Source organism: Stegodyphus dumicola, chromosome 12 (genome assembly GCF_044657685.1).
Source record: "Stegodyphus dumicola isolate Sdum_Otavi_A_Nest chromosome 12, ASM4465768v1".
NCBI classification, from domain to species: domain Eukaryota; kingdom Metazoa; phylum Arthropoda; class Arachnida; order Araneae; family Eresidae; genus Stegodyphus; species Stegodyphus dumicola.
The window spans coordinates 19537076-19561548 of NC_140779.1; the positions used below are offsets into that span (position 1 = coordinate 19537076).

A 24473-nucleotide genomic window follows, 5' to 3' on the forward strand; every position below is an offset into this window, starting at 1 on the left:
GAAGCCATTTTACCGCGCCTGTACATTTCGTAACACTACATTTGAGATGAAAACTGTCTGCGACAGTTTACTTTGAGATTTTGCATTTCAATATCACTTGAGAAAATATTCTTACTAGAATTATCGAAAATGTGTCCGTGAGCTAGCTAGCGATCCGTGAGCTAGTTGTAGCAAGTATTGCTTTAACTACAGATTAATTTAAATTAAAATTAGGCATAAATAGTAAGGCACTATATAAAAGTATATAAGTATATATAAAAGTATATACTATATATAGTAAGGCATAAAATTAGGCACTATATACAAAAAAATCTGAAAGTTTTTCAGATTTTTTTTTAATTACGTCTAGAGGGGCGTTTTATTAACGTTTTGTGTGTTACCTTTATTTATTAAATATGATGTTCTTCTCACTTAAACCATAAAATTCATTTCAAGAGCAATACCGCAAAATAATTTTAAATTGAGCATATCTTTAGAATTTCCGATACGCAGTCTCACACGCTGGAGATAAAAAAATTTTTTCTGTACAGCGTTGCCATTGCTCGCTTTGAAATCCTCGAGTTTGTTAATCGACAATTTGTTAAAATTTTACAAAATATGAAATCGATCATAAAACGAATTCCAAATTTCAAATTTGGGCTTCCAGATGCCCATATTCGCTGTAGGATTACGTCATTCAAAATTTATGGCTCTAGGTACCCTTGTTTTATCACAATGCGAGAAACATACATACATTTATGTAGATTCTTCCTTATTTAATTTCTTCAAATATAATACAGGGCGATAATAGTTGGTAGCAACAATTTGAAAAGTGAAACGAACATTCAGAGTGATTCGACGCAAAATCGCAAAACGAAAACAATAGTCCCTCAGGGACAAAGCCCCATTCGACTAATAAAGACAATAAAGAGCCAGAATGTGTGCATCTTCTTAAATATCTGTAATTCTCAAAAGAAATGTTTGGGTCGGCCATTAATTAATGCGAGCGATTGCTTTTCATGGCTAAATAAGCATTTCACTAAGTTTGATGCTGAGCTAAATGAGCTTTAAAAGTTTCAGTTTTTGAAACCTTCCCGATAAATTTACTTATTGACTTAGTTTACTAAACTCGAATAGAATAACTCTGGCAGTATTTTTAGTTCTATGAAGCGTTTAGCAATATTTTTAAACTCGAGCTAAGCTCTGATCTCTCTGCCAGGTAGGAAGTTCGATAAAGTGGGCAACTTGACTCAATGGTGGCCAGATGACATCATAGAAAAGTTCAAGGAGCGAGCTGTCTGCTTCGTTGACCAATACGCACAGTTGCCTATAGATATGGTGGGGCAGAATGTAAGTAATGCTTTCTTTCCCTTTTGTAATAGAGTAAATATACGGTTTATAAGTATATCATTTGACCAAATGAATAATTTATATTGAATTACTCATGGTAATGAAAAACATTAATAATGAAAGATATATAAATACATTAATAATGAATGAATACATTAATAATAAAAACATTAATAATGAAAGATAAATTAATAATGAAAGATAAATAAATACATTAATAATGAATGAATACATTAATAATAAAAACATTAATAATGAAAGATAAATTAATATTGAAAGATAAATAAATACATTAATAATGAAAGATAAATTAATAATGAAAGATAAACAAATACATTAATAATGAATGAATACATTGATAATAAAAACTTTAATAATGAAAGATAAATTAATAATGAAAAATAAATTAATAATGAAAGATAAATAAATACATTAATAATGAATGAATACATTAATAATAAAAACATTAATAATGAAAGATAAATAAATACATTAATAATAAATTAATACATTGATAATAAAAACATTAATAATGAAAGATAAATACTTTTTTCATTACCTGGTAATGAAAAAAGTCTTTATCTTTCATTATTAATTCAAAATGGTACTTAAATATTTCCGATTTATAAATTTTAAATATTTTTTATCATTGTTCACCATGTTTCCAACAAAAGGAAAAGATTTATTTCATAAAATGTACTCCATATTGTTCCAAAAGAAATTCAAGACTGTACATCTCTTGATTAATATCTTGTAGGACGGTGGGTCGAAACAACCAAGTAAAGAAAAAATTAAGGAATCAAATAAATTACTTTATGAAGCTTTCAGTCACATGACCAATTTTAGTAAAAATATATGAAGTCTAAATTCTTATACGAGGCTTCTAGAAAGTAAGCTCTTAGTAAGTAAGTTGTTTTTCACTACATCTATTTCTGTTTTTACACGAACTTCATGAACCATGACGAATTTTAGTACTGAACATTTTGAACATGACGAATTTTACTAAAAATACATGAAGTCTAAATTCTTATAGAAGGCTTCGAGAAAGTAAATTCTCGTTAGTGAGTTGTTCTTCACTACATCTAATTCTGTTTTTACATTAATTTAATGAACGATGAAGAATTTCGATATGAAGAATTTTAGTACTGAACATTTGAACATGACGAGTTTTAGTAAAAATACATGAAGTCTCTTATACGAGACTTCTAGAAAGTAAGTTCTCATTAGTAATTTTTCTTCACAACATCTAATTCTGTTTTTATACGAACTTGATGAACGATGAAAAATTTGGACATGACGAATGTCAGTACTGAACATTTGAATATGAAGAATGTTTAGTAAAAATACATACATGAATTCTAAATTCTTTTAAGAGGCTTCTAGAAAGTAAATTCTCTTTAGTAAGTGATTCTTCACTACATCGAATTATGTTTTTACACGAACTTGATTTAGCCTGAATTCAAAATAAATATTTCATTTTCTTATACGTGTCATTTGATTTAATATGAGCGCGTGTCGTTTGATTTGTAGAGTCATTAGGCTAATTGGAAACAGAAAAGAGAAAAAATATGCAACGGCCTTCGCCGGGAATCGAACCACGGACCTCTGGAATACCGGCCCAGCGTGCTGAACCACTACACCACGAAGGACGCTAGGAAAGTGGGAGAAATACCTTATATATTTAACATAACATAATCAAACGACATGGATAATTTGTCATTTGATTTAACATTAATCTTATAAATTTCTAATTTTTTTTTAGTCTTATAGAGTCGTTAGGTCTTTTTTTAAGCAGGAGACGTGAAAAATTAGCAACAACCGGGACTCGAACCCTAGACCTCTAAACTACGCGTCCAGTATGCTTTCAATTAGACAACTAAGGCATGCGGAAAGAAGGGAGAAATTACCTTACAGTCTAAACTGTAAGAAAAAGATTTGTAACTTGTGGCATAGCAGTACACGCATGCACGAATAAATAGCATAACATGTAGTGGCGAAGAATGAAGCAAAGGTACCACCCTCCCTAATACGACCGAATTTCTTGGTGTAATTACAAGGACACGCACAACTGGTGGAGAAGTATTCTATGATATATTATTTGAAAATAGTAATGAATTGTTAGCCGTAAAGCCCTAAGTGAAGATGAAGTAGTAGAGGTTGTCCCTGAGACTCCTAATCCCGCAGAACTTGGTGAAAATGATCCGGTTCAAAAAGCAGATTTAATGAAATGAAGGTAATGAAACTAGCCATGAAACTGCGGAGTCATTCTATCAAACATAAGTTTAATGAGCAACGCGTTGAATGTTTCAACGTGAACTGATGTTATTGGCAACCTCTTACAGAGAATTATGTAACGGCTAACGAAAACACGAACACAACGATTAATAACACAAATTCTTTCATAAAGCCGGGGAAATATCAGCACCGGAGGAAACACGTGCTGATTTTGCTAGAGATCACAGGAAGAATTTCATTAATAAGGGAAGAAGACTGACTACGATTATAATATGTCTAGCGATGGCAGTGATATTCCACTCGTAACGTAATGCATGTTTATTGTCAGGACAAGGAAGAATAATTAAAATTTTGTTACATGCAAAATAGATTTCCTTTCCTTTTTGAAGTTTTTTTTTTTTTTCCTTCATTTCAGATGTAGATTTACTGTGATACATTATGACTGTATTTTGTTGCGTTGTACAGAGGCTGTTCGCACATATTTTAGACGATTTCGGTAAGCGGTAATAAAAATTCGTTTGCTGCAAAAGAAGTAATTGAAATTGTACTATGTTTCTAAAAGTCAAAATTATCGTCTGTGGCTTGAAAGTTTTGTTTTTATTCAAAATGGCGAATTTAACAAAGCAGTGGTTCAAAGGCTACATTTACGGTCTTTCCGAAGAGAAATAGGCATACTCCGTTATCCAAAAACGATGTGAGAGCCATGGTTTTGTGATAAAGCGTTGATAGGTAATATCATCAACAAGAAAGGAAAAAAAGTCAAATTAGAGCCTCAAGTGGGACAAAAATTCCAAACAAGTATCCAAGGAAAAAACGGACATCTTCGACTATTGCAAAGGTACGTTGTTTAATGTTAAAAGAAAATCCCTCTAGTCAAAGGACAGTTGCAAAATCATTAAAATGCTCCGTGTCCACTGTAAACAAAATGATAAACGTTGATTTAAATCTTAAGAAAGCGAAGAAACGCGATGTGCATTGTCTTCTTCCGAAGCATATCGCTCAACGCAGGACACGCTGCAATTCTATATGAGAAACACTTATCCAAATAAAAATGGAAAACAATTGTCAGAATAGATGAAGTATGGGCGTATTTAAATGATTGTAACAAAAGAAAAGAGCCATTCATAATCATAAAAGGGAAGGAAAAAATTTAAGTACATGGTTCAAAGAATCGAAAGAAAGTTTTTCTAAGGGATTCGTGATTGTTGCTGGTTTTTCTTATAGTGGCAAGTCAAAAATAAAGAGCGTGCAAAAAAAAAAAAAAAAAAAAATGTCAAGATTAACTCCAAATATTATCAGGAACATATTTTATCGCCAATTTTTCTGAATGAAATACCATCGCTTCACCCACAGTGCCATCCATCTGTGAGACTCCATCAGGACAAAGCTAGCAATCACACATCAAAATCTACTGTAAATTTCCTAAATGAAATGGAAAAAAACTGGTATCAAGGCCGTATATACCCTTCACTGATATCCCTACTAAATCTCCCGATGTGTCACCAGTGGAGTTTTGTGCTTTCGGACTGTTAAAAACTGCATTATCCAAACGTTGTCCCAAAACCCTAACAGGACTCTGGAAAGCTGTTCGGGAGGAATGGGATAGAATATCTCTTCTGCCACTTCAAAAGGCATTATTATCCTGGAAACTGCGGTGTCGAAAGATAGTTCAGAATAAGGGATGTCAAATAGAACATTTAAAACACAAGAATTGTATGTAATTTAGTTTTGTGAATACAATATACATCGTCTAAAAAATATGTGAACAGCCTCTGTACATGTGTATTTTATTGAGCTAAAATATTAAGATTAATACGAATGTTTTTCAGAATTTTTCCTCTCGCCTAACTATATGCAAAGGTAACGGACGTGTCTCCACAACACCCTTTAACTATTTTATATGGATGTCTATCTGTTTATGTGCATGTATGTGTCACGATATTTTTGTCCACCTGGTAATCGCAGCGAGAAGATCATTGGGTTTGAATTGCAAAAAGAACATACTTGACTTTTCGGGATCTCTTACTCTGTGTTTCTTTACAATGCCGCCCGAATTGTATTAAACAATAATTCGTCACCATCTGTGTTTGAAGGATTGAGTATTGTGCCTCTGATATGTAGTCCTTTATGTGGAGGAGAACGTGAGGAATTATCACATTCTGCTTTTCATGCTCTTGTAATACGAGCGTCCAGCTAGCACGGATCCATAATATTCGTTTTACCTACCTCGAATTATGTACATAGGTAAGGAAGGTAATGTTTTCGCTGCAAAAATTCAGTAGTGAGTTTTCAGTCAATGAGCCCGAACTAAGATCCCCCCAACATGTTTTTACTATTTTTGCAAGGATGTCTGTCTATTTGTATGTATGTATGTGTGGGAAGCATTTTTTTTACCACGACAACCCTTATAAGAAACTTCCAAAAATTTCCATATTTAAGCTTTCTGTATTCATATAAAAAGCTTCTTAGATTTTGTGTAAAACTGAACAAACGGAAGTGATACTTTACTTAAGCCCATAAAGGCCTCTTTATAATAGCGGGACACTGAGCCTTAGTAATGCTCATGCAATGGACGACTTAGCTGAAGGAAAAACCAGATGTTGACGCCATATAACTTCGTTGTGCCTATTGAATTACGCATATGTTTTGCTGCACTTTATTTAAACTTGTTTCCTCGGATTATTCTAGCTTAATGAACCGATCCCTCAAGGCAAGTTGGAAATGACATCAAAAATTGCAAATTTTGAAATTAAATATCCAGGCCAGTTTTTGTCGGATAATTCTTATAGTTTTATTTTTTCATAACAAATGTAAAACTTTCCCAGATGCAAATATAGGAACCGAGAGACCGCATTAGAAGTTAGATATTGTTATTTGTCCACAGTGATTTTTTTTTAAAATTTGCCATTGCCAAAACAGGAATATTTTCATCATTTAAAACATATCCGTAATTGGAAGCATATGACTACGATCAACAATTGCAAAAATAAAGGCCGCATAAGGACTTTAAGGCCGGTTAAAGGAAAGAGTGGTTTTCAAAAGAATTGTTTTGCAATTCTATATATATATATATATATATATTCATTGAGGTGCGCAAGTAGATGTTATAGCAATTCTATATACAAAATTTCAACATTCTACAGCTAATCGTTTTTGAGTTAGGTGAGATATTTACATACATACATATGTACGTACGTAAGTACATACAGACGTCACGAAAAAATCCCTTCTGAATCCATTTTAAAACTATTTTACAATCCGTTTTGGAAAAAAGACTCCTTTACTTTGTCCGTACGTACAGAACTCCAGAGACGAACACCTGCCCTGGAACTAGGTTGTTACTTCCGAACTCCGAGGTCCATCCAAGCGGCCCATCCCAACCGATGTAACAACGCTCAAAAATTAGGCGGTCCCCGATTATGCTAAACTAAACATTTAATGCCAAGAAAACGAGAAACATTTCACAAAGATTCTTTAAATAATAAAATCAAATCTGAGCTTTATCAGCTAAAAACTGGAAGCCAATTGGAAACAAAAATTGAAAAAAACGCAAACTTACTGAAATCTTAGGACGACCTTCTAAATGAAAATATATTTAATCCTTCATGCTACCAAACTGTGTTCTTCGTAGATTTCAAAGCTGCTCTGTAGATGCAAAAACGTGTAGTCCCTGGAAAAAGAATGCGATAATGTTCAAAGTGTCCAATAGTTGAACTAAGTATTTAAACATGTGTTCAAAATGTCCTATCCTATTAAATTTTGTGTGCGGGGGTGCCAAATATTGGGTACGATCTGTAAAAATCCGAGGAGGGTGATCGTCGACTCCAGAATGGCCCCGTAAGAAACTTCTAAAAGATGCTGTCTTCTGTAAAATCTCAAAACGCGAAAATAAAATCGTAAAATCTTAAAACGCTTTGAGGCAGTACTGCTTTCGAGTTTTAAGATTTTACAGAAAACAGCATCTTTTAGAAGTTTCTGCACCGCCATTTTGAAGTCGAAGATCACCCGCCTACAGGATCATAATTTTTACAGACCGCACCCAATATTTGGCACCCCCGCACACAAAGTTTAACAAGATAGGATTTTGAACTCATGTTTAAATTAGTTCAACTATTGGACATTTCGAACATTATCGCATTCTTTTTCTAAGAACTACACTTTTTTTTTTTTTTTTGCATCTACAGAGCAGCTTTGAATTCTACAAACAACATAGTTTGGTCGTATGAAGAATTAAGTATATTTTCGTTTAGAATGTCGTCCTAAGATTTCAGTAAGTTTGCGTTCTTTTTTTTTAAATAATTTTTGCTTTTAATTGGTTTCCAGTTTTTAGCTGATACAGCTCAGATTATAAGGTATTACTCCCATCTTCTTGGCGTGCCTTCGTGGTGTGGTGGTCTGCACATTGGGTCGGTATTCCAGAGGTCCGCGGTTCGATTTTCGGAGAAGGCGTTGTTAATTTTTCACCTTTCCTGCTTTCAATAATAGCTAATGTCTCTACAGTTGCGCTCGAACTAAAAAGGTGTTGGATGATGATTCTCCTCACCCAGGATTTGACGATTGGGTCCCCTAAAATCCCCAGTCGCCCTTTAAAAGGGGGAGTATGTAAGGTATTTCTCCCGCCTTCTTAGCGAGCCTTCGTGGTGTAGTGGTCAGCCCTCAAATGAGAAGCCCGCGGTTCGATTCCCAGGGGAAGGCGGTTGTTATTTTTCAATCGCTCTTGCTTCCAAAAAATCCTAATGTCTCTACAAGATTTGATTTTATTATTTAAAGAATCTTTGTGAAAATATGTTCGTTTTCTTAGCATTAAAACTTTAGCATAATCGGGGATCACCCAATTTTTTAGTGTTGTTTAAATGGTAATTTGGTCTAACGTATATTTGTTGTACTCTTTATATTTATTTGCTTTTGAATTTCGGATTTGCATATAATAATTTTTGGCCATTTTGATTTTTTTAATGGTCTCTTTACACAATGTAAAGTTTTGTGGTTGTTGTTTTTTTTTTTTTTTTTTTTTTTTAGTAATCAGTTTAGCAGAATGTTATGTTTTATTAGTTTTACCAAGTGTTTCGAAGGCGTGTAGGGCAAATCCTGTCACATTTGAGATTCGAATTTCGGTTTTATATGAATTTTAGTGTCTTAAATGAAAATTTAATAGATTCTTTTTTCGGTTTTTTTATCTCAAATGATGAACCAGGAGAACGAAACGCGTTTTTGAAACATATTAATCGACTTTTATGAAGCATTAATTTATTTTCCCCTGATAAGTTCGGAATTGGAGATTCAATAAAAAGAGATTAATTTTTATTTTTATATTTTTATTATGTTCTATTTTTCCCCTTTTGCATTTTCATTTTTCATTTTTATTTTTAGAGTTTGTTCTATAATAAATTCTTATTTTAATTTTGATATGTTTGGATATTGTGTTAAACCTCTTATACACGATGGCTGTTATTAATATTGTTGAGATATAACCTTGCTTTGACTCCAATGTTCCTTCCCCTGATAAAGTGGCATTGAAGTTGATTGAATTTCTCTTCTGTTATGTTCTTTTTTCTTTAAATCTCTTTTATTTTATTATTTATTTACTTACTTATTTATTTATTCTTGTATTTGTATAGTAATGCTTGTTTAAAGGTTTCGATTTTTACATTTGTTAAATTCTTTGCTGCCTTTATAGGATTATTTGAAATTTATTAATTATGAATTTCAGAATTTTTGGTCTTTGTGAAACATTAGTTCAAAATTTCTTACTTCATGTATATATATGTGATGTACCAGCTTTTGTCAGGAATAAATAGATTGTTGAAGAATCATCAATGTAGTCGTAGCTTAAATTATCAGACGATAGTTTTAAAAAACAGGATCCATTTATTATATTTCAGTAGAAAATAGCAATTACAAAAATTTGATCTCCGGAGTAAATAAAAAAAGAACTACTAATAATATTTTGTATGAAGGTTTACTGCATCGTGACATTTAAGAAAAAAGCCCCAATATTCTCCTGCGAGTCTTTTTATAGCCTCTGGAAAGGCGGAGCTTCCAAGAAATGACGTCAGCCTCGTCAGCCAATCCAGTTCGCTTTAAATATCCCGAGAACATTCTAAAACTGTACGTGTAGAAAAGGCGGGAAAAGCAACTTGACTACGGGGCTGTGGATTTAATTCCACGTACTTTCAAATAAGAGAACGTCGCCATTAAAAATGAAAAGAACATACAGTTAGAATTTTAAGTGTATTCTTGATTATGGAATTTTATTATTACACATATATATATGTAAAATATAAAAAAAATACGATGGCTTTGTTCTTCGCGAACACGTAACCTTTAATTAACTTTCTACAATTCAGGATCTTCCCCTTAGACCAGTACCTTCTAGAACATTCGCGCCTATTACATAACCGCTACTATAAATACTGAGTGCGCGCCATTTTGAGTCAGAAGCTTCTCTCTCTCTATGCCGTTAGAGTCTACGCTACTGCGCTTCTCATCTTGCTTTCTTTGTCAGAATAAGTTATGACGCATTAAAGTTAAAATATTCTTATTTAGTAACGAATAAATGATCTACAATGATAATTGAATTAAAGATATGGAATAAAGATGCACAGTTAAAAGCTAAATCACTTTTGTGTCTTCATTGGATTTTTCCTTCCCACGCTGCAAAAACCATGCCTGAACTTTGATGCCAAGCTTCATCACGCCTGTTAAAATATCATATATATATATATATATATATAAGCTGAATGCTCAAAATTCTTGACCTCACAGGTCCTTTTTAATTCAGTTAGTTTGCCTTTCTTACATTTATATAGATATATATATAATATAAAAAGGAAATTCTTCATGCTATTGTTTAAAAGGAAATGTGATACTGTAGTTCCCGTGTTTAATTTTTCGACACTATGTAAAAATAAATTGCAATTACAAAAAGTTTAAATACAAGAAGTATGAAATTCTAGAAAGAAACTGACAAAAGAAACAAGAAAACTGACAAATAAAAAGTGAATGTAAAACTCAAATCAAATTTGAATGTTAAAAAGTGTTGATGAAAGTTTAAACAATCCTAAAACCTTTTAAAATGAACACAAAAATATTTAAAACACGAGCAAAATTACTAAGTAAGAAGCGGTAAATGGTAAATTAGCCGAATTCGAATCTCATTACGGACTTTGCAAGGGAAATGCACAATGAGCTTCGAATCCAGCTAATTCCGTAACGCGTTTCGTCTAAACATGAAAAATTGAGACTGAGCATGAAAAAAACTTTTTGACTATTAAACCGATAAAATTACCTTATATAACTATAAAGTCTCAATTTTTCTGTTTCATTTTCCGACGCGTCCGCTGGTTAAAAGTAAATAAGAAACACATTAATGGTGCAAGAAAGAAACTATGCAAATTAACCTGGTTATACAAATGTACAGAATAAAATAAATAGCTAATTGCTATTAATCAATTTATACATGATTTTAAGGGAAGACTTTCTTAGTTTATTCTCCTAGCTTCAATTATATATATATATATAGATAGATAGATAGATAGATAGATGTATAATAAAATATTCTATTATGATACTTTTTAAACTGGAAAAAAAAATGTAGGAAACAAAAGAGGCATGTTTTTTGTTACAAACATCAGCAAAAGGTTGAATTAAAAATGGAGCATGGAATACTCAAGACAATTTCAGATGTCCTCGTTCTGTCTTCTCAAAGTTCATTCTTTTTTCCCTTGCATTCCTCCTTACACAATAAACATTTCTCTACTGCTTTTTTCCCCCAAGTAGGTACAAAACTTTCACTCGACTGATATATATAATAAAACTTTGTGTCATTATTTTTAAGGTTAATTACTTATTCTAAGGTTCTCTTTTATTATTCAGTTACTGCTATTAAATATCCCAGTCCCTAACAACGCAAATATTTTTTGCTATTCTATATGCTATAATTATACAAACCGTATGTGTAACAACGCATTTGTAAGCGTGAATATCCTCTACCGTATGCAATAACTTGCGTTGATAACTGTGCTTTAATTAATCATTCGTACTTTAATTTCCGGTACACATTGCATGCTCATAATTGCTACACAACGGTTATCTCATTATGGACGCGTAAATGTGATTAAAGCATTTCCATTAACTAATTGTCAAAAGTTCTAATTCACTTCCGTTTTGTTTATAGGTGAACGGGAACCAAACACTGGATGACAATATCTGTGATAATTCTGGACTGAAGCAGGCCTACTGGGTAAGGACATAGAACAGTTCATTAAAGTGGTCGATTATCATACAATTATCTATGCTTATAACATCGTTCTAATATGCAAGTTATTCAATCCATTCAATGTTGCATCAAATAAGATGCGAGGAATTTTCTCATGTTCATGGAATACTGAAAGATTCTGTATTCACATAATACTGCTATCGTAAACCAGGCAGTAACTTCACATTTATATTGGGAACATTTTATGAAGTTTTATGACAGTATTATTTTTATGAAGCATGTTGTTGGTTTTAAAGCAAATATATTTGTGCATCAATTAAATTATATATGTGGAATTCTCTTTTAAATCAGATCATGAGAGCACTCACTATCTTGGCATTGTACATATGCGTTTATTTAACAATAAGAAATAAAGGGTAATAATGATAAATTAAGTAAAGTTTAAATGTTGAATGGTTCATGTAATGTTGCACAGTCACAGACAGTCCTAGTCCTTTCACACAGAGTTCCTCCGGCGTTGATGGAATATATTAATTCCAGCTAGTTTTAAATAGTATGATCATCTAAAGTCATCACAGCTAAAGGCGAAAAATTAAAAGAAGAACAAGAAGACCGTCTGCTCACGTCTACGTCTGGACGCTATCTCTCGCTGTCTCGGATGATTCTTACTGCGCTGAGCGGCGATGACGTCTTAATCCTGGTATTCTAATTCAGTATCGGGCGTTGGTGATTCCCACATATATGCCATAATATAGGGATATAGGTAATTGAAAGTGTTTTTCAGAAAGCTACAACTTAAGGTTAATTCATGTCTGACTTTGTAATTCAATTTATTTAGTGTTTGATTTTTTAATCATTTTATTATCTGTGTATGAGCTATACTCATATTGAATTTCATCAAAAACAACCACTTCCTTCATGGTGCTTCGAGTTTTTTGCAAAAGAGTGTATCTGAACAGAGCGCCACTTTAGCTTACATAAAACCAACACTTATCGCTTAACTCAAACAGGTAATGTTGAACTTAAAATAAAATGCGATTAAATTAGCCTAACTGCTCACAAGATAAATTAACGCGCAGGAAGGCTCTGACTCGTAGAAGCCGGCGTAAACAAGCTTAAAGGCTAGAAGCACTCAACGGCACAGAATCAAATCGCTAGTAGCTCAAAGTAACAGCTGGCCTTCAAGCAAGCATTATACGCTCGAAAATCATCTTCCAGAACCTCCGCTTAAATAGCACTTCTTCTTTTCAATTTGAATAAACGTGCGCTATCTGATTAGCATTCCAGCAGGAAAGCGCGGGTGAAAAATGAGAATGAGAGGAAAGTTGCTTTAACTAAAAATTAACTATTAGTCAAAATAAATAAATAAATCCTCACAACCTTCATAATAAAAATAAATTTTAGCTTTTGACGTTAAAACTAGAGTGTTTAGAAAAAAATCCGCAACTTCCCATTTTATTACTATTACTTTAAATCTGCTAAGTTTTTGGAATCATTGAATACTTTACTTCATAGTTGTTAATTCTGGGAACAAAAGAATATTTGTCTAAAAAAAGGTTTAGAAGTAAAAGTGTTTTAAAATCCTATTCCTTTCTCTCCAAACTAAAAGAAAAGCATACGAATAGAAAGTATACGCGACATTTCTATACTTCCAATCGAAAAAATTAATCTGCGATAATAAATAACTAATTAACTGCATTTCCTTTTTTATTTCATTTATTGTTATTGTTGTTTTAGCATTTAAAAGGTTACTCATAACCGTTCGTTTTTCAGGCATACAAACATTATGTTGCTCAGCATGGGGAGGAACCTACTCTGCCTGGAATTGGTTTCTCTAATCTGCAAGTATTTTTCATGCAGTACGCACAGGTAAATTTCATTGCTGTTATTATTATTATTATTATTATTTATGTAAGTAAAGTTATATAAAAGATGATAAAGAAGAGAGTTTTAGTATAACCTATTTAAAATGCATAATTTAATATGCGAAAATCGGTAATTGGCTTTTATAGTTAATGCCATAATTAATAAAATACAATTTCAAAATAGAAAAATTCATCTTGTATCAAAAAATGAAAAACAGAATTTTAAAAGAAAAATATTTCCTCGTTATTTACCTATAACAATCCACACAATTTAAGATGGAATCTAATTAAATGAGGCTTATAATACATTTACAGTGAACTTTGGTATTTTTCTAATTCTATAGCTAAGGTACAGGAAATGGTAATTTTGTAATTAAGGCATCCGTTAATGATTAACACATAGCTTTAAAACACCCCCCCCCCGGATTTTCATCACATTTGCCGGTCTTATCTACCGGGCAATCACTAAAATCTCCCTAGCGTTTACTACGGGAAATGTATTCTAGCAGTGTATGAAATTTATTAAATTAATGAAATATTAACTGTGCAAATTCCATTCTCATCCCTAATGAATTTTAACATAATTTTTCTTGTTTAAATTTCATTTCACAAGAAAATTAATTTCATATGACTTCTCTCAATCTTCTAGAATTTTTTATGAAGATTCAATGAATGTTAAACCAGTTAACATTTGTATTTAATTTTATTTCATATCAATAAATGGTACATTTCTAAAGTTATCCACAAGTTAATAATGTAAAGAAATTTTTGTGAAGGTATGTATAGTCTTTATTTATATTTTTTCATCGTATTTAGAAGTACTTCGATAAATAAAAATTCTTTTTAATTCACAAATTTCTCAATAGAAAAGTCTAAGAGAATTACAAAAAATAAATAACTAAAATTCAGATTATCTAATTAGATGTTAGTACAGTTTACACCATATTCATATTGTAAAAAGTTTAGTAATTTAAATCATACATTATAAAGTGAATTTAAGTCGACATAAAGTTCTTTTGAAATGCCGTCTCCAGGCAACAGAAACTCTCTTGGGAACTATCGGTTTTCGTCCCGGTTTTTCATATTTCAAGGTTGGCGACTACGATTACAAGGGCTTTTTTAGAAAAATTCTAGGGAGAAAATAAAACAAGTCTAATTAAAGATGAAAAGGAAATTAAACTCTTGTTTCATCTTTCAGCAGTTAAATCGATATTGGGTCGGTGCATAAGTCCGTGTCGTTCTTCACTGGGTTGGCAGTATTGCATTGTAAAGCCTTCTTTTTTCGTTAATGAATTGTTTCCAAGTTTGGGGTTTGATTGTTGCGAATAGGAGCTTGTATGTTGTTAACAGCTGGTTTTGGTTATTTTCAAGATTAATCAGTATGGAATGGCAGAAGAAAATGAACACATCCGACCCATTTATCGCCCCTTTTGGTTACCATCTTTTTCGCTATCTTCTTAACAACATTCAGGGACAAGAGTTTCATGATGAAGCTTCTCTTAACAGGTGGCTAACAGATTTCTTCAACTCGAAATCACAACAGTTCTACAGGAGAGGCACTGAACTACCTAAAGACTGGTAGGCGGTCATTGACGAAGATAGTGATTACATCAGTGAGTGAATGATTATTGATTTATGATGTAGCGTATCAGAGTTTTTTTATTGTGTATTGGATTATTTTGTAGTGTATTGTAATGTACTTTATACTAATAAAAATCATACCGTGGTAAAAACAGCAACCCACTGAAGAACGGCACGTCCGCACCAACCCAATAAAACGATTTTCCATATAATCATTCTGAGACGCTTACTTAGCGTGGATTTTCTAGCGCACTGCAAGAAATAAGAGACTTTTAGAGTCTTAGCTGTAGTTTTATTAATTTGTTATAGTTTTATGTAACAGCTACCCAGACACTTTGCCACATACCAGCAGATCTATGCGCATGGGGAAGAGGAGTTATCCAGAGCATTACCTATTCACGTGCATCATAACATCAAGTCTGTACCTGAGAAGACCAAGACAAGAACAACATATCCGTACCTCAAATGCGCAATCAATTAATAGCCATATGAGCAAGCACATAACCCGAATAATGGATATTTTCGCATCTAGGGGTCTAGAAATGTGCAACACGGAATGATCCCACCCATGTCAATATACAAAGGAAAGCCACCAATGATTACTGTTTCAATTTCTAGCTGAAAGCGGTCATAGCTAATAATGAAAGCATTTCAAATTACACCCACTCTCCAGATGAATGGTACGAAGCACCTAAGCACACCATCAAGTCAATGAATCAATATGTGTGCATCCCAACTGCTCTAAAATAATCAAAGTGCTCAACAATAACCAAAGTGTATAAAGCAAATGAGTACACGCATAGTAACTATAAGCGACGAATAATTAGGTATGATGAACATCCAATCATATCGTACGCAATTAAATACTCCACTAGCCAAAGTAGGTCCGGATATATGACGGGACTACCAGTTTGCATATTTCACAAGTGCACATCAGCGTAGCCACTGAGAGAGGGGTTTCGAAAATGGACCAATGAGCTGCTATTCCTCTTGTGACGCTAAATCTTCGTGCATGTGAGCATATGTTGTTTACGTTTTAATTTTAATTTGTTTGGCAGTTATAAATATATGGCGTAATAGTAGAAATCTTGTAATGCTTTCGTTTTATGAGTTTAATTAATCGCTGACATTTCACTTTCGCGATTTTCATCACGCATTAATATTTGGATTGATGTTCACGGAATATTATGTGGATTAAGAGAATTCAAGTGTATATTTTTTTAATTGAGCTGATAATGACTGAAAGGGTTACAATGAATCTAGTGTTTTCTTAGTTCAGTGCTTGCATTCTTTTGATTATTAAAATATAAGATTCAGAATACATATGATCTGATTATATCCATTGCTAACATTAAAAATTATATATAAATAAATTGAATATATTCGTTGTGAATAAGATAAATTCACTCTGCTTGATGAGCATTTCTTGTGTAGAGAGTACATTTAAGAGTGAGCAGTTATTAAATGTGAAATTTAACACACTAAATGCATACGAATGCAAATTAGTAAAGTTCACGTTGAATAAAATTCTGCATTGGTTATTATTATAGAACAGCTTTTTCATATAGACTGCAGTAAAAAGTGCTGACTTCTATTTACATATATAACTGGTGTCAATATTTTTCTCATGCGCATAGTTTTATGTAAAGATTGCATTTGGGCTCGGATGTTTATCACATATTTCTTTCTTCATCTTATTTACCACTTATTAAGTAATATTTCACATCGATATTTTTGCGAAGTATCCAGCATGTGTTTGTATTTATTTCAACCAGGTAGTGAAATCTTCATAATTGCCTATATTTGATCTAACTTCGCAATGAAAAGTTTCAGAAGCAATCGACGATGCTTTAATTATTTTGTACAGAAAATTGCGTGGCAGAATATTTTAAATCATCTTGCTTAAGTCTCAAAGACGCGAAAGGTCATGTGACAGAAATATTAGTGGATGCTCATTGGTCCATCCTAGAAGCCACTCTCTCGGTGGCTACACAGATGTGCACTTGTGAAATATGCTACCGGTTACACAGCCAACGGTAGCAGAGCTTGCGATACCGGTTTGCACCACACAACGGTTTGCACCACACTTGCGATCTCGGTTTGCACCTCACCACGGTACCAGAATGGTACCGTGGGCCGCAGGAAATCTGAATAGTCCCAGCTAATCTGAATAGTTAGTGTAAGGGGCTAGTGTAAGCTACCTACTTACTCAGAGTAACTAATAGGTGACTCCTGCACTCTACCTAACCTACACATACCAGTTGGAAAGCATTATAAGTTTGTAATGTTTGTTTGGGAGGCATTACATTTTGAAAATAATAACAGTAATAAATTAGCAATGTAATTTTATTCAGAAAAATCAGATTTAACATTGTAACGTTCTTTTTCTAGATATGGTGCGAAGTACTTAGTAAAGAAGCCAACGAAAAATATATTAAAGACAATCACAGTCCTGGTAAATACAGGTAAGACGATTTGTCCCTGATTAAATTTAAAGTGAGATAGAATTAAGTTCTTCTATTTCAAATTTTCTAGATTGAGCGCAAGTTTTTATGTTATGTTTCGAGCAATAACGCTGATTTCATGTAAGCAGAGCTTAAATTGCTCCGAAGCTCAGCAGAACTCTGATACTTCTCAACTTTTGAGATATATGGTAATTCTAGCCAGAACGCAGCTAAATAAGAGAATTCTGGTATTTCTTTTATGTAACTGAATCATAATTTCTAGAAAATGTTCTTGATTTCGGAAATTTTGATAATGAGCAAACCTTAAAAAATCATACCGGAAGGACGGAGATTCTAACTTCTGAATATACAGTGTCTCACAAAAGTGATGGGACATTTGTGCTTGACAAAAGGAAACTGTAATAAAATAAATTTAAAAAAACATGTAAAAATTTTTTGTGGGTGTGTTTCATACTTAAATTTAGTAACAATTATTACATAACATACATTTTCTCAAAATATTAAAATATTAATTTAATAAAAATACAATTGTTTAGAACGGAGCAAAAAAAAAAAAAAAAATGGTTCACATAAGTGATGGGACACCATTAGATACTACTACGTACTATGCAACAAAAATCGTCTGAAGTAAGCAATAAAAATATTTTTGGGGGTTTTTATTTTTACTCAAAAGCGATGGCAATAATTTATAAAATCGTCTGCAGTATTTCTCTCCAGTTTGTTTTGGAATTTTCGTGTTTATTAGCTCTGTGCAGCCATGAATGCTAAACGAAAAGAAACTTTGCCTGAAATTCGAAAATTAGTTATTAATTTGCATATCGAACGTGGGAAATCTATTAGAGAAACTGCTGAAACAGTTAACCTGAGTCATTCAACAGTTTTCAATATCATTAAACGATATAAAACGAATCATATGATTCAGGATAAAAGAAGACCTGGCCGACCATCAAAGCTACCCAATGGAATAAAGCGAATTATCGTTCGAAATATTAAAAAAAAAATCCAAGAATGAGTGCTCCTAAAGTTGCTGCTTATTTACAAGCATTATATGGAGTAATTGTTAATCCTGAGACTATTGGAAGAGTAATTCGATCTGCTGGATATCACGGTAGAGCAGCCAGGAATAAAATGCTTTGTGGGTGAAAAGAATAGAAAACTCAGACTGACTTTCGCAAAATCCAACATAAATAAGAATTCTGATTACTGGAATGAAGTTATATTTGCTGATGAGAGTAAATTTAATATATTTGGTTCTGATGGTAGAATCTTGGTGTGGAGAAAACCCAGGGAAGAATTTCGCAAACAGAACTTGGTGCCAACAGTAAAACATGGTGGAGGAGGAGTTATGGTATGGGGGTGTATGTCGTCCGCTGGAGTTGGTAATCTTGTTTTTATTGACAGTATAATGGATCAGTACAAGTATATTGACATTTTAAATCAAAATTTAAAATCTTCAGCACGAAAAGTGAACCTTCATAACGATTTTAAATTCTACCAGGACAATGACCTCAAGCACACTGCTTTGAACGTTAGACTCTGGCTGCTGTATAACTGTCCTGAAATAATAAAAACACCACCACAATCTCCAGACTTAAATCCCATAGAGAATATTTGGCAAGAATTGGAATCAAGAATTTGCAAACACACCATTTCTTCAAAACAACAATTAAAATCGGTGCTTCAAGAAGAATGGGGTAAAATCCCTCCAGAAAAAAAAAGTTAGTAGAATCCATCCCAAGAACATTAAATCACGTTTTAAAAGTAAAAGGAAATTCAACAAAATATTAAAACGTTTTAAAAAGTAAAATTTTTGGATAAATATTTGATGGAAAAGTAAGTGTCCCATCACTTGTGTGAGCCATTTTTTACACCGTTCTAAACAATTGTATTTTTATTAAATTAATATTTTAATATTTTGAGAAAATGTATGTTATGTAATAATTGTTACTAAATTTAAGTATGAAACACACCCACAAAAAATTTTTACATGTTTTTTTTTTAATTTATTGTACTACAGTTTCCTTTTGTAAAGCACAAGTGTCCCATCACTTTTGTGAGACACTGTAGGTCTGTCCTTCCCTGGTAAACGAACCGTTTTGGAGATTTAAGACTTTTGAGGAAAATAAAGCCTCCCCCCCAATCCACATTTCAAAGACTTATTCTCCACAAATGTCGATGAATTTATGAGAGCGAGTAAATTTTTCTTCCCTGAAAGTACTGGAGGTAATCGCCGTGCACGTAATGATTTCGCACAGAAAATAACACCTACAGACGTTTTGAAACAATGTAGTCGAATACGAAAAGGGAGAACGAAAATCCTTACTTTTCAGAACTTTGCATTTGTTTTCATTTTACAGACCAGCTCTTGGATTTAGGAAGAATCTTTTCTCTCTATTACATTCTGCGTCATAGCTAGAATTATATCAGCAGGAAATGTTGGATTCTTCTATTCTGGTTTTTATGCCTGTGCATTTTTATTAAAATTTCCTTTTATATCTCATACATTTTTAACATTCTCTCTATTCATAGTAATGCTTTAACCATTTTACCTTTTTTCATTATTTCATTAGTGTGCTGGAAAAAGAATGAGCTTTGTTCTTACTGTTGTTCTTTCATCCTTTAAAACCCTCTGGGCGGCCAGGGTTTTCGCTAAGAAAGCACAAATTTCCCAAAACTACTACAAGAACAAATTATTTTTTTGATTTTAATTCAAAAACTCTCCTGGTATTTCATACCTAGATTTGTTTTCTTTTGATATACGTATTGCCTTAATTTCGTTGACATATTTTAATATGCACGTATATATACGTTCTTACAAATATCACAATAAATATTCTAGACCGTATATATATATACGTTCTTGCCGCTTAGAGCAGGGATCGCCAAAGTGGTCTATATAGACCCCTAGGGGTCTATTTAACAACAGCAGGGGTCTATCTGACCCAAGGGGTCGAATGGGGGTCTATTGGGACTCGAAGGAAAAACAGTTCTTAATACGCAAATCACACATATCTAACTGCGTACGTAAAAATTTAAAATATTTTTATAATTGACTTAATATTATATTCTTTATAGAAAATAAAATAATAAATCAGAAAACAATTTATTTAGCAGACTTATTTGGAAAATTTAATGACGTTCAAACAAAACTGCAAGGAAAAGATGTAACAATTATCCAAGCTCGGACAATACTGTTAGGCTTCCAAGTAAAATTAAATTTATTTAGATCTTCATTGCTACGTAAGGATTATAAGTATTTTTCAAATCTGCGACAATTAAAAACAAAAGAAGAAAACTTGGAAATATATACAAATCATCTTCAAAAATTAAGCGACGATTTTAAACTGCGCTTTGTTGATTTGGAAAACATCGACATCCCTGATTGGATTATTGCGCCATTTTCGGCGCAAATTGATAACGTCGACATCAACATACAAGATGAGCTTGCTGAACTATTGTCCGATCTTGAAGCAAAAACGCTTATTAAAAATTTGACAACATAAATTTTGGACTAATATAAATATAAAACAAAAATATGTGAAACTTTACGAAATGGCTCAGCCATTTATGCTGGCGTTTCCAAGTTCGTATATGGTTGAAGCCGGTTTCAGTCACGTTAATTCAATTTTAACTAAAAACAGAAATAAATTAAATGTGGAGCTTCGAGGGGATTTACGGTTAAAATTGACTAATTTCGAACCCAATATAGCGAACCTTGCCAAGAAACACCAGGCACACTCATCTCATTAAGAAGTAAAAAATCTGTAGCTACTTTACTTACTGTTTCTGATTTATTAAATATTTAGACTAATATATAGTTTTATTTTAATTACCTGAAAATTACCTTTGTGGGGGTCTATGGAGATTTCGAAAAATTATATAGGGGGCGATGATCAAAAAAGTTTGGCGACCCCTGGCTTAGAGGGTTAAAGCAGAACATTATGCTATATACTTGTAAGATCTGTCTCTAACTGTCCACATGCACTCACTTAGATCCTACAATGAACCTGGCGAATTCTCGCACAGGCGTGAAATAAATACCAGCACAGAAGAAGGGTGAAAATAAACCTTTATTAACTCAAACTAAAATAGCAGACAGCACGGACTTCGTGCGTTACAAAAACACCGCTCACTTGCGGCGATAACTTAAACGTAGACGAGAATACAAAATCAAATCCGAAAAATAAAACGATGTGCAAGAACGCACTTCAAAATGACTCCTAAGAGATGGGCTCACAGAGATCTAACCGGCGTGATACTAAACTGATAAGGCCAAAAGGCTGACTCGAGTGATAACAACGAAACGAAGAACGAGCTAGCGAAACACGCTCTGAATAAACTGAGATAAACACACGTTTAAATAGCACTTCACTTAATTTAAAATTTACATCCTGGGGAGAGAATGTGAGGGGAAGTTTGAGAAGTTGAGAACAGGTAAACTTAAAATGAATTCGTTATGCAAATTAAGAAAAACCCTACATACTCACGGCTTAAATTCAGCTGGAGTCTCGTTAAATTATTTCTTAATTTTTTCAGTGAAATTATAAATCCAAACGGGGCCCCCGCAAAGAAGAAGAGACCCGGTATTTTATTTTATTATTTAACTACCTGTCTTTTCTCCATATTTTTACCCTTGCAAATGAGCGCCGGGTTCCGAGAGTTTTAAAGTAATTTTTCTCTTTCTCAATGTGTTTAGAGAACGAGCTCTTCTAAATATTAAATTGGATTCATTTATTGTACTAATTGTTTCCGTCTACTAATAAAGACAAAGCCTCGCAAACTCTCAGAATATTTCCTTTCCAACTGTTGAACGCATTTCTGTTACTTCTTTGAGTTACCATTCAAGTACCGAAACTAGTTAAGAATCTGATTGTTTTGACCAATAATATTCCAGGTATCGTTTTCTGCACCAACCTAAATAAGCCCACAATGCAAACTTCAAAAATAAAAAGTCGTTTGACAATGTAGCTCCGCTAATCGAAAGCGCTATTGTGCAAAGTTATATGTCGACGCCCCCTCACCAAACATATAAAACAAGGTGCGAAAGGTTTTAATGAAATTAGTTTAAAAAACCTTATTTATATAATGCATAAATATAATTTAAATTTAACAAACATTCTCTATTCGTAAAAAGCAAATTTAAAGTTAATTAAATTTTAAGTGAAATTGAATTACAAATAAATGATTAATTCAGAAGTCAAACAACAAAAATCAGCGTTATATTTACAAAATTTTCACAGGACTAGTTTCGATGGTTTTACCGAACCACCATCCTCAGCTGCAAAACCACAAATGAAAAAGATAGGAAATAATGATTAGATAAGATAAAAAAGCCTGGGCAAGAATAAGCAAGTGGTGCCATCTGTTGGTGAAACCAGAACTAAAACATAATTTCTTTAAAGGCCGAAGGCAAATTTGGATTGGAATTACGATCGTTAACTAGAACAGAAAGATTTTTATGAATGTGAAATGCCTCTAGAAAATCCAGTAATAATATAACGCTGTTGTAAATATAACGCTGTTGAAATATAACGCTGATTTTTATGGTTTGACTTCTGAATTAGTATTCATTCGGCGTGTTATTGGGTCTTAATTAAATGATTAATTATTGCTGCGAACTAATCTACAATATCATTTAAATTCTGAGATCATATGTAAATCAAGTACAAGTATCAAAATCTATGAATATATAATTCCAATAATTTTTTTTAATCCTAAAAATTTATAAAAATGCATAAGTGAATAATTGTTGAGCAGGCAGGAGACAGACTTGTCAAGGGGAAGTTGCCTCCAAACCTAACTCTTCAATTATTCAATTCGCGTTTCGTCACCCAAAAGATCTTTGACCACCTAAGAATTCTCATCGGATTAAAGTTTATTTATTTATTTTTTTTATTTATTGTAAAGAATAAAAGATATTTTGAGGATAGCTTGCCATTAAAGAGTAGATTAATTGTTAAAAATTAATTTTTATTACCTCTTTGCTAGTTAACGCAAGTCAGAAAAACGGCTGATAAAATTTATTCATTCAAGCCCTTGATAAACAGAATGGTTGAATTTATTCATTTATTCTTTTACCAATTTTAATTTTTACGGTTCTTAATTGTGCTATTTTCTTGCATTATCATGAATTTTTTGGTCAAGTTTGGATTCTTAATTCCTATTTTAAATGCTCATTATTCCATTTATTTGATGATTATATTTTATGCTCGTTTGTTTATGAGGATTTTAAAATATATTAATTATTGTAAACGTTATAAAGGAGTAAATGGAAGTAAAAGGAGTAAATGGAATTATGTATGTGTAATTACATTTAATAGTTAATTAGAGCTAAAGCTCCAGAATTAATCAATATACGAGTAAATATAATTTAAAAAATTTTAATTAGAAAAAGCTTCTAGAAACTTAAAATCAAAAATAGCTTAAAGTGACAAAGCAACAAATTAATTAAATTAATTAAGCCCATTCGTTTTTTTTAACCTTTAATACTAAAATAAATAAAAGACAAAGCAAAACAAATAAATGTAGAAAACAATAGGATATTAAAGATTGCTTTACACGCGCTCTAATCGAGGGGATAGACTTATCTAAAATAATCTTAATCAAAGCAAATAATCCAGAAGCCATATTTCTAAAATAACGTACGATAAGCTAAAAGGTTTAAAAGGGGAACCATGAAACAATTTAAAATGAAAAGTATTCTTGTTTTGTGTAACTCTACCCTTCTAACTTGTCAAAGTTAGATTACGGAGATTTAGTTATTTCTAATTTATTTCATGT

General features: G+C 32.5%; 1 protein-coding gene across 1 annotated transcript in view; it reads left to right on the forward strand.

Moving 5' to 3' along the window:
- Window positions 1–24473, forward strand: part of LOC118179507 (neprilysin-1-like) — a 402935-nt gene that overhangs the window by 377198 nt on the left and 1264 nt on the right. Inside the window, exons 17-20 of the mRNA XM_085827523.1 lie at window positions 1199–1329; window positions 11741–11806; window positions 13556–13651; window positions 17620–17693. Coding sequence (XP_085683649.1) covers window positions 1199–1329; window positions 11741–11806; window positions 13556–13651; window positions 17620–17693 — 367 coding nt within the window. The remainder of the gene's footprint in view (window positions 1–1198; window positions 1330–11740; window positions 11807–13555; window positions 13652–17619; window positions 17694–24473) is intronic.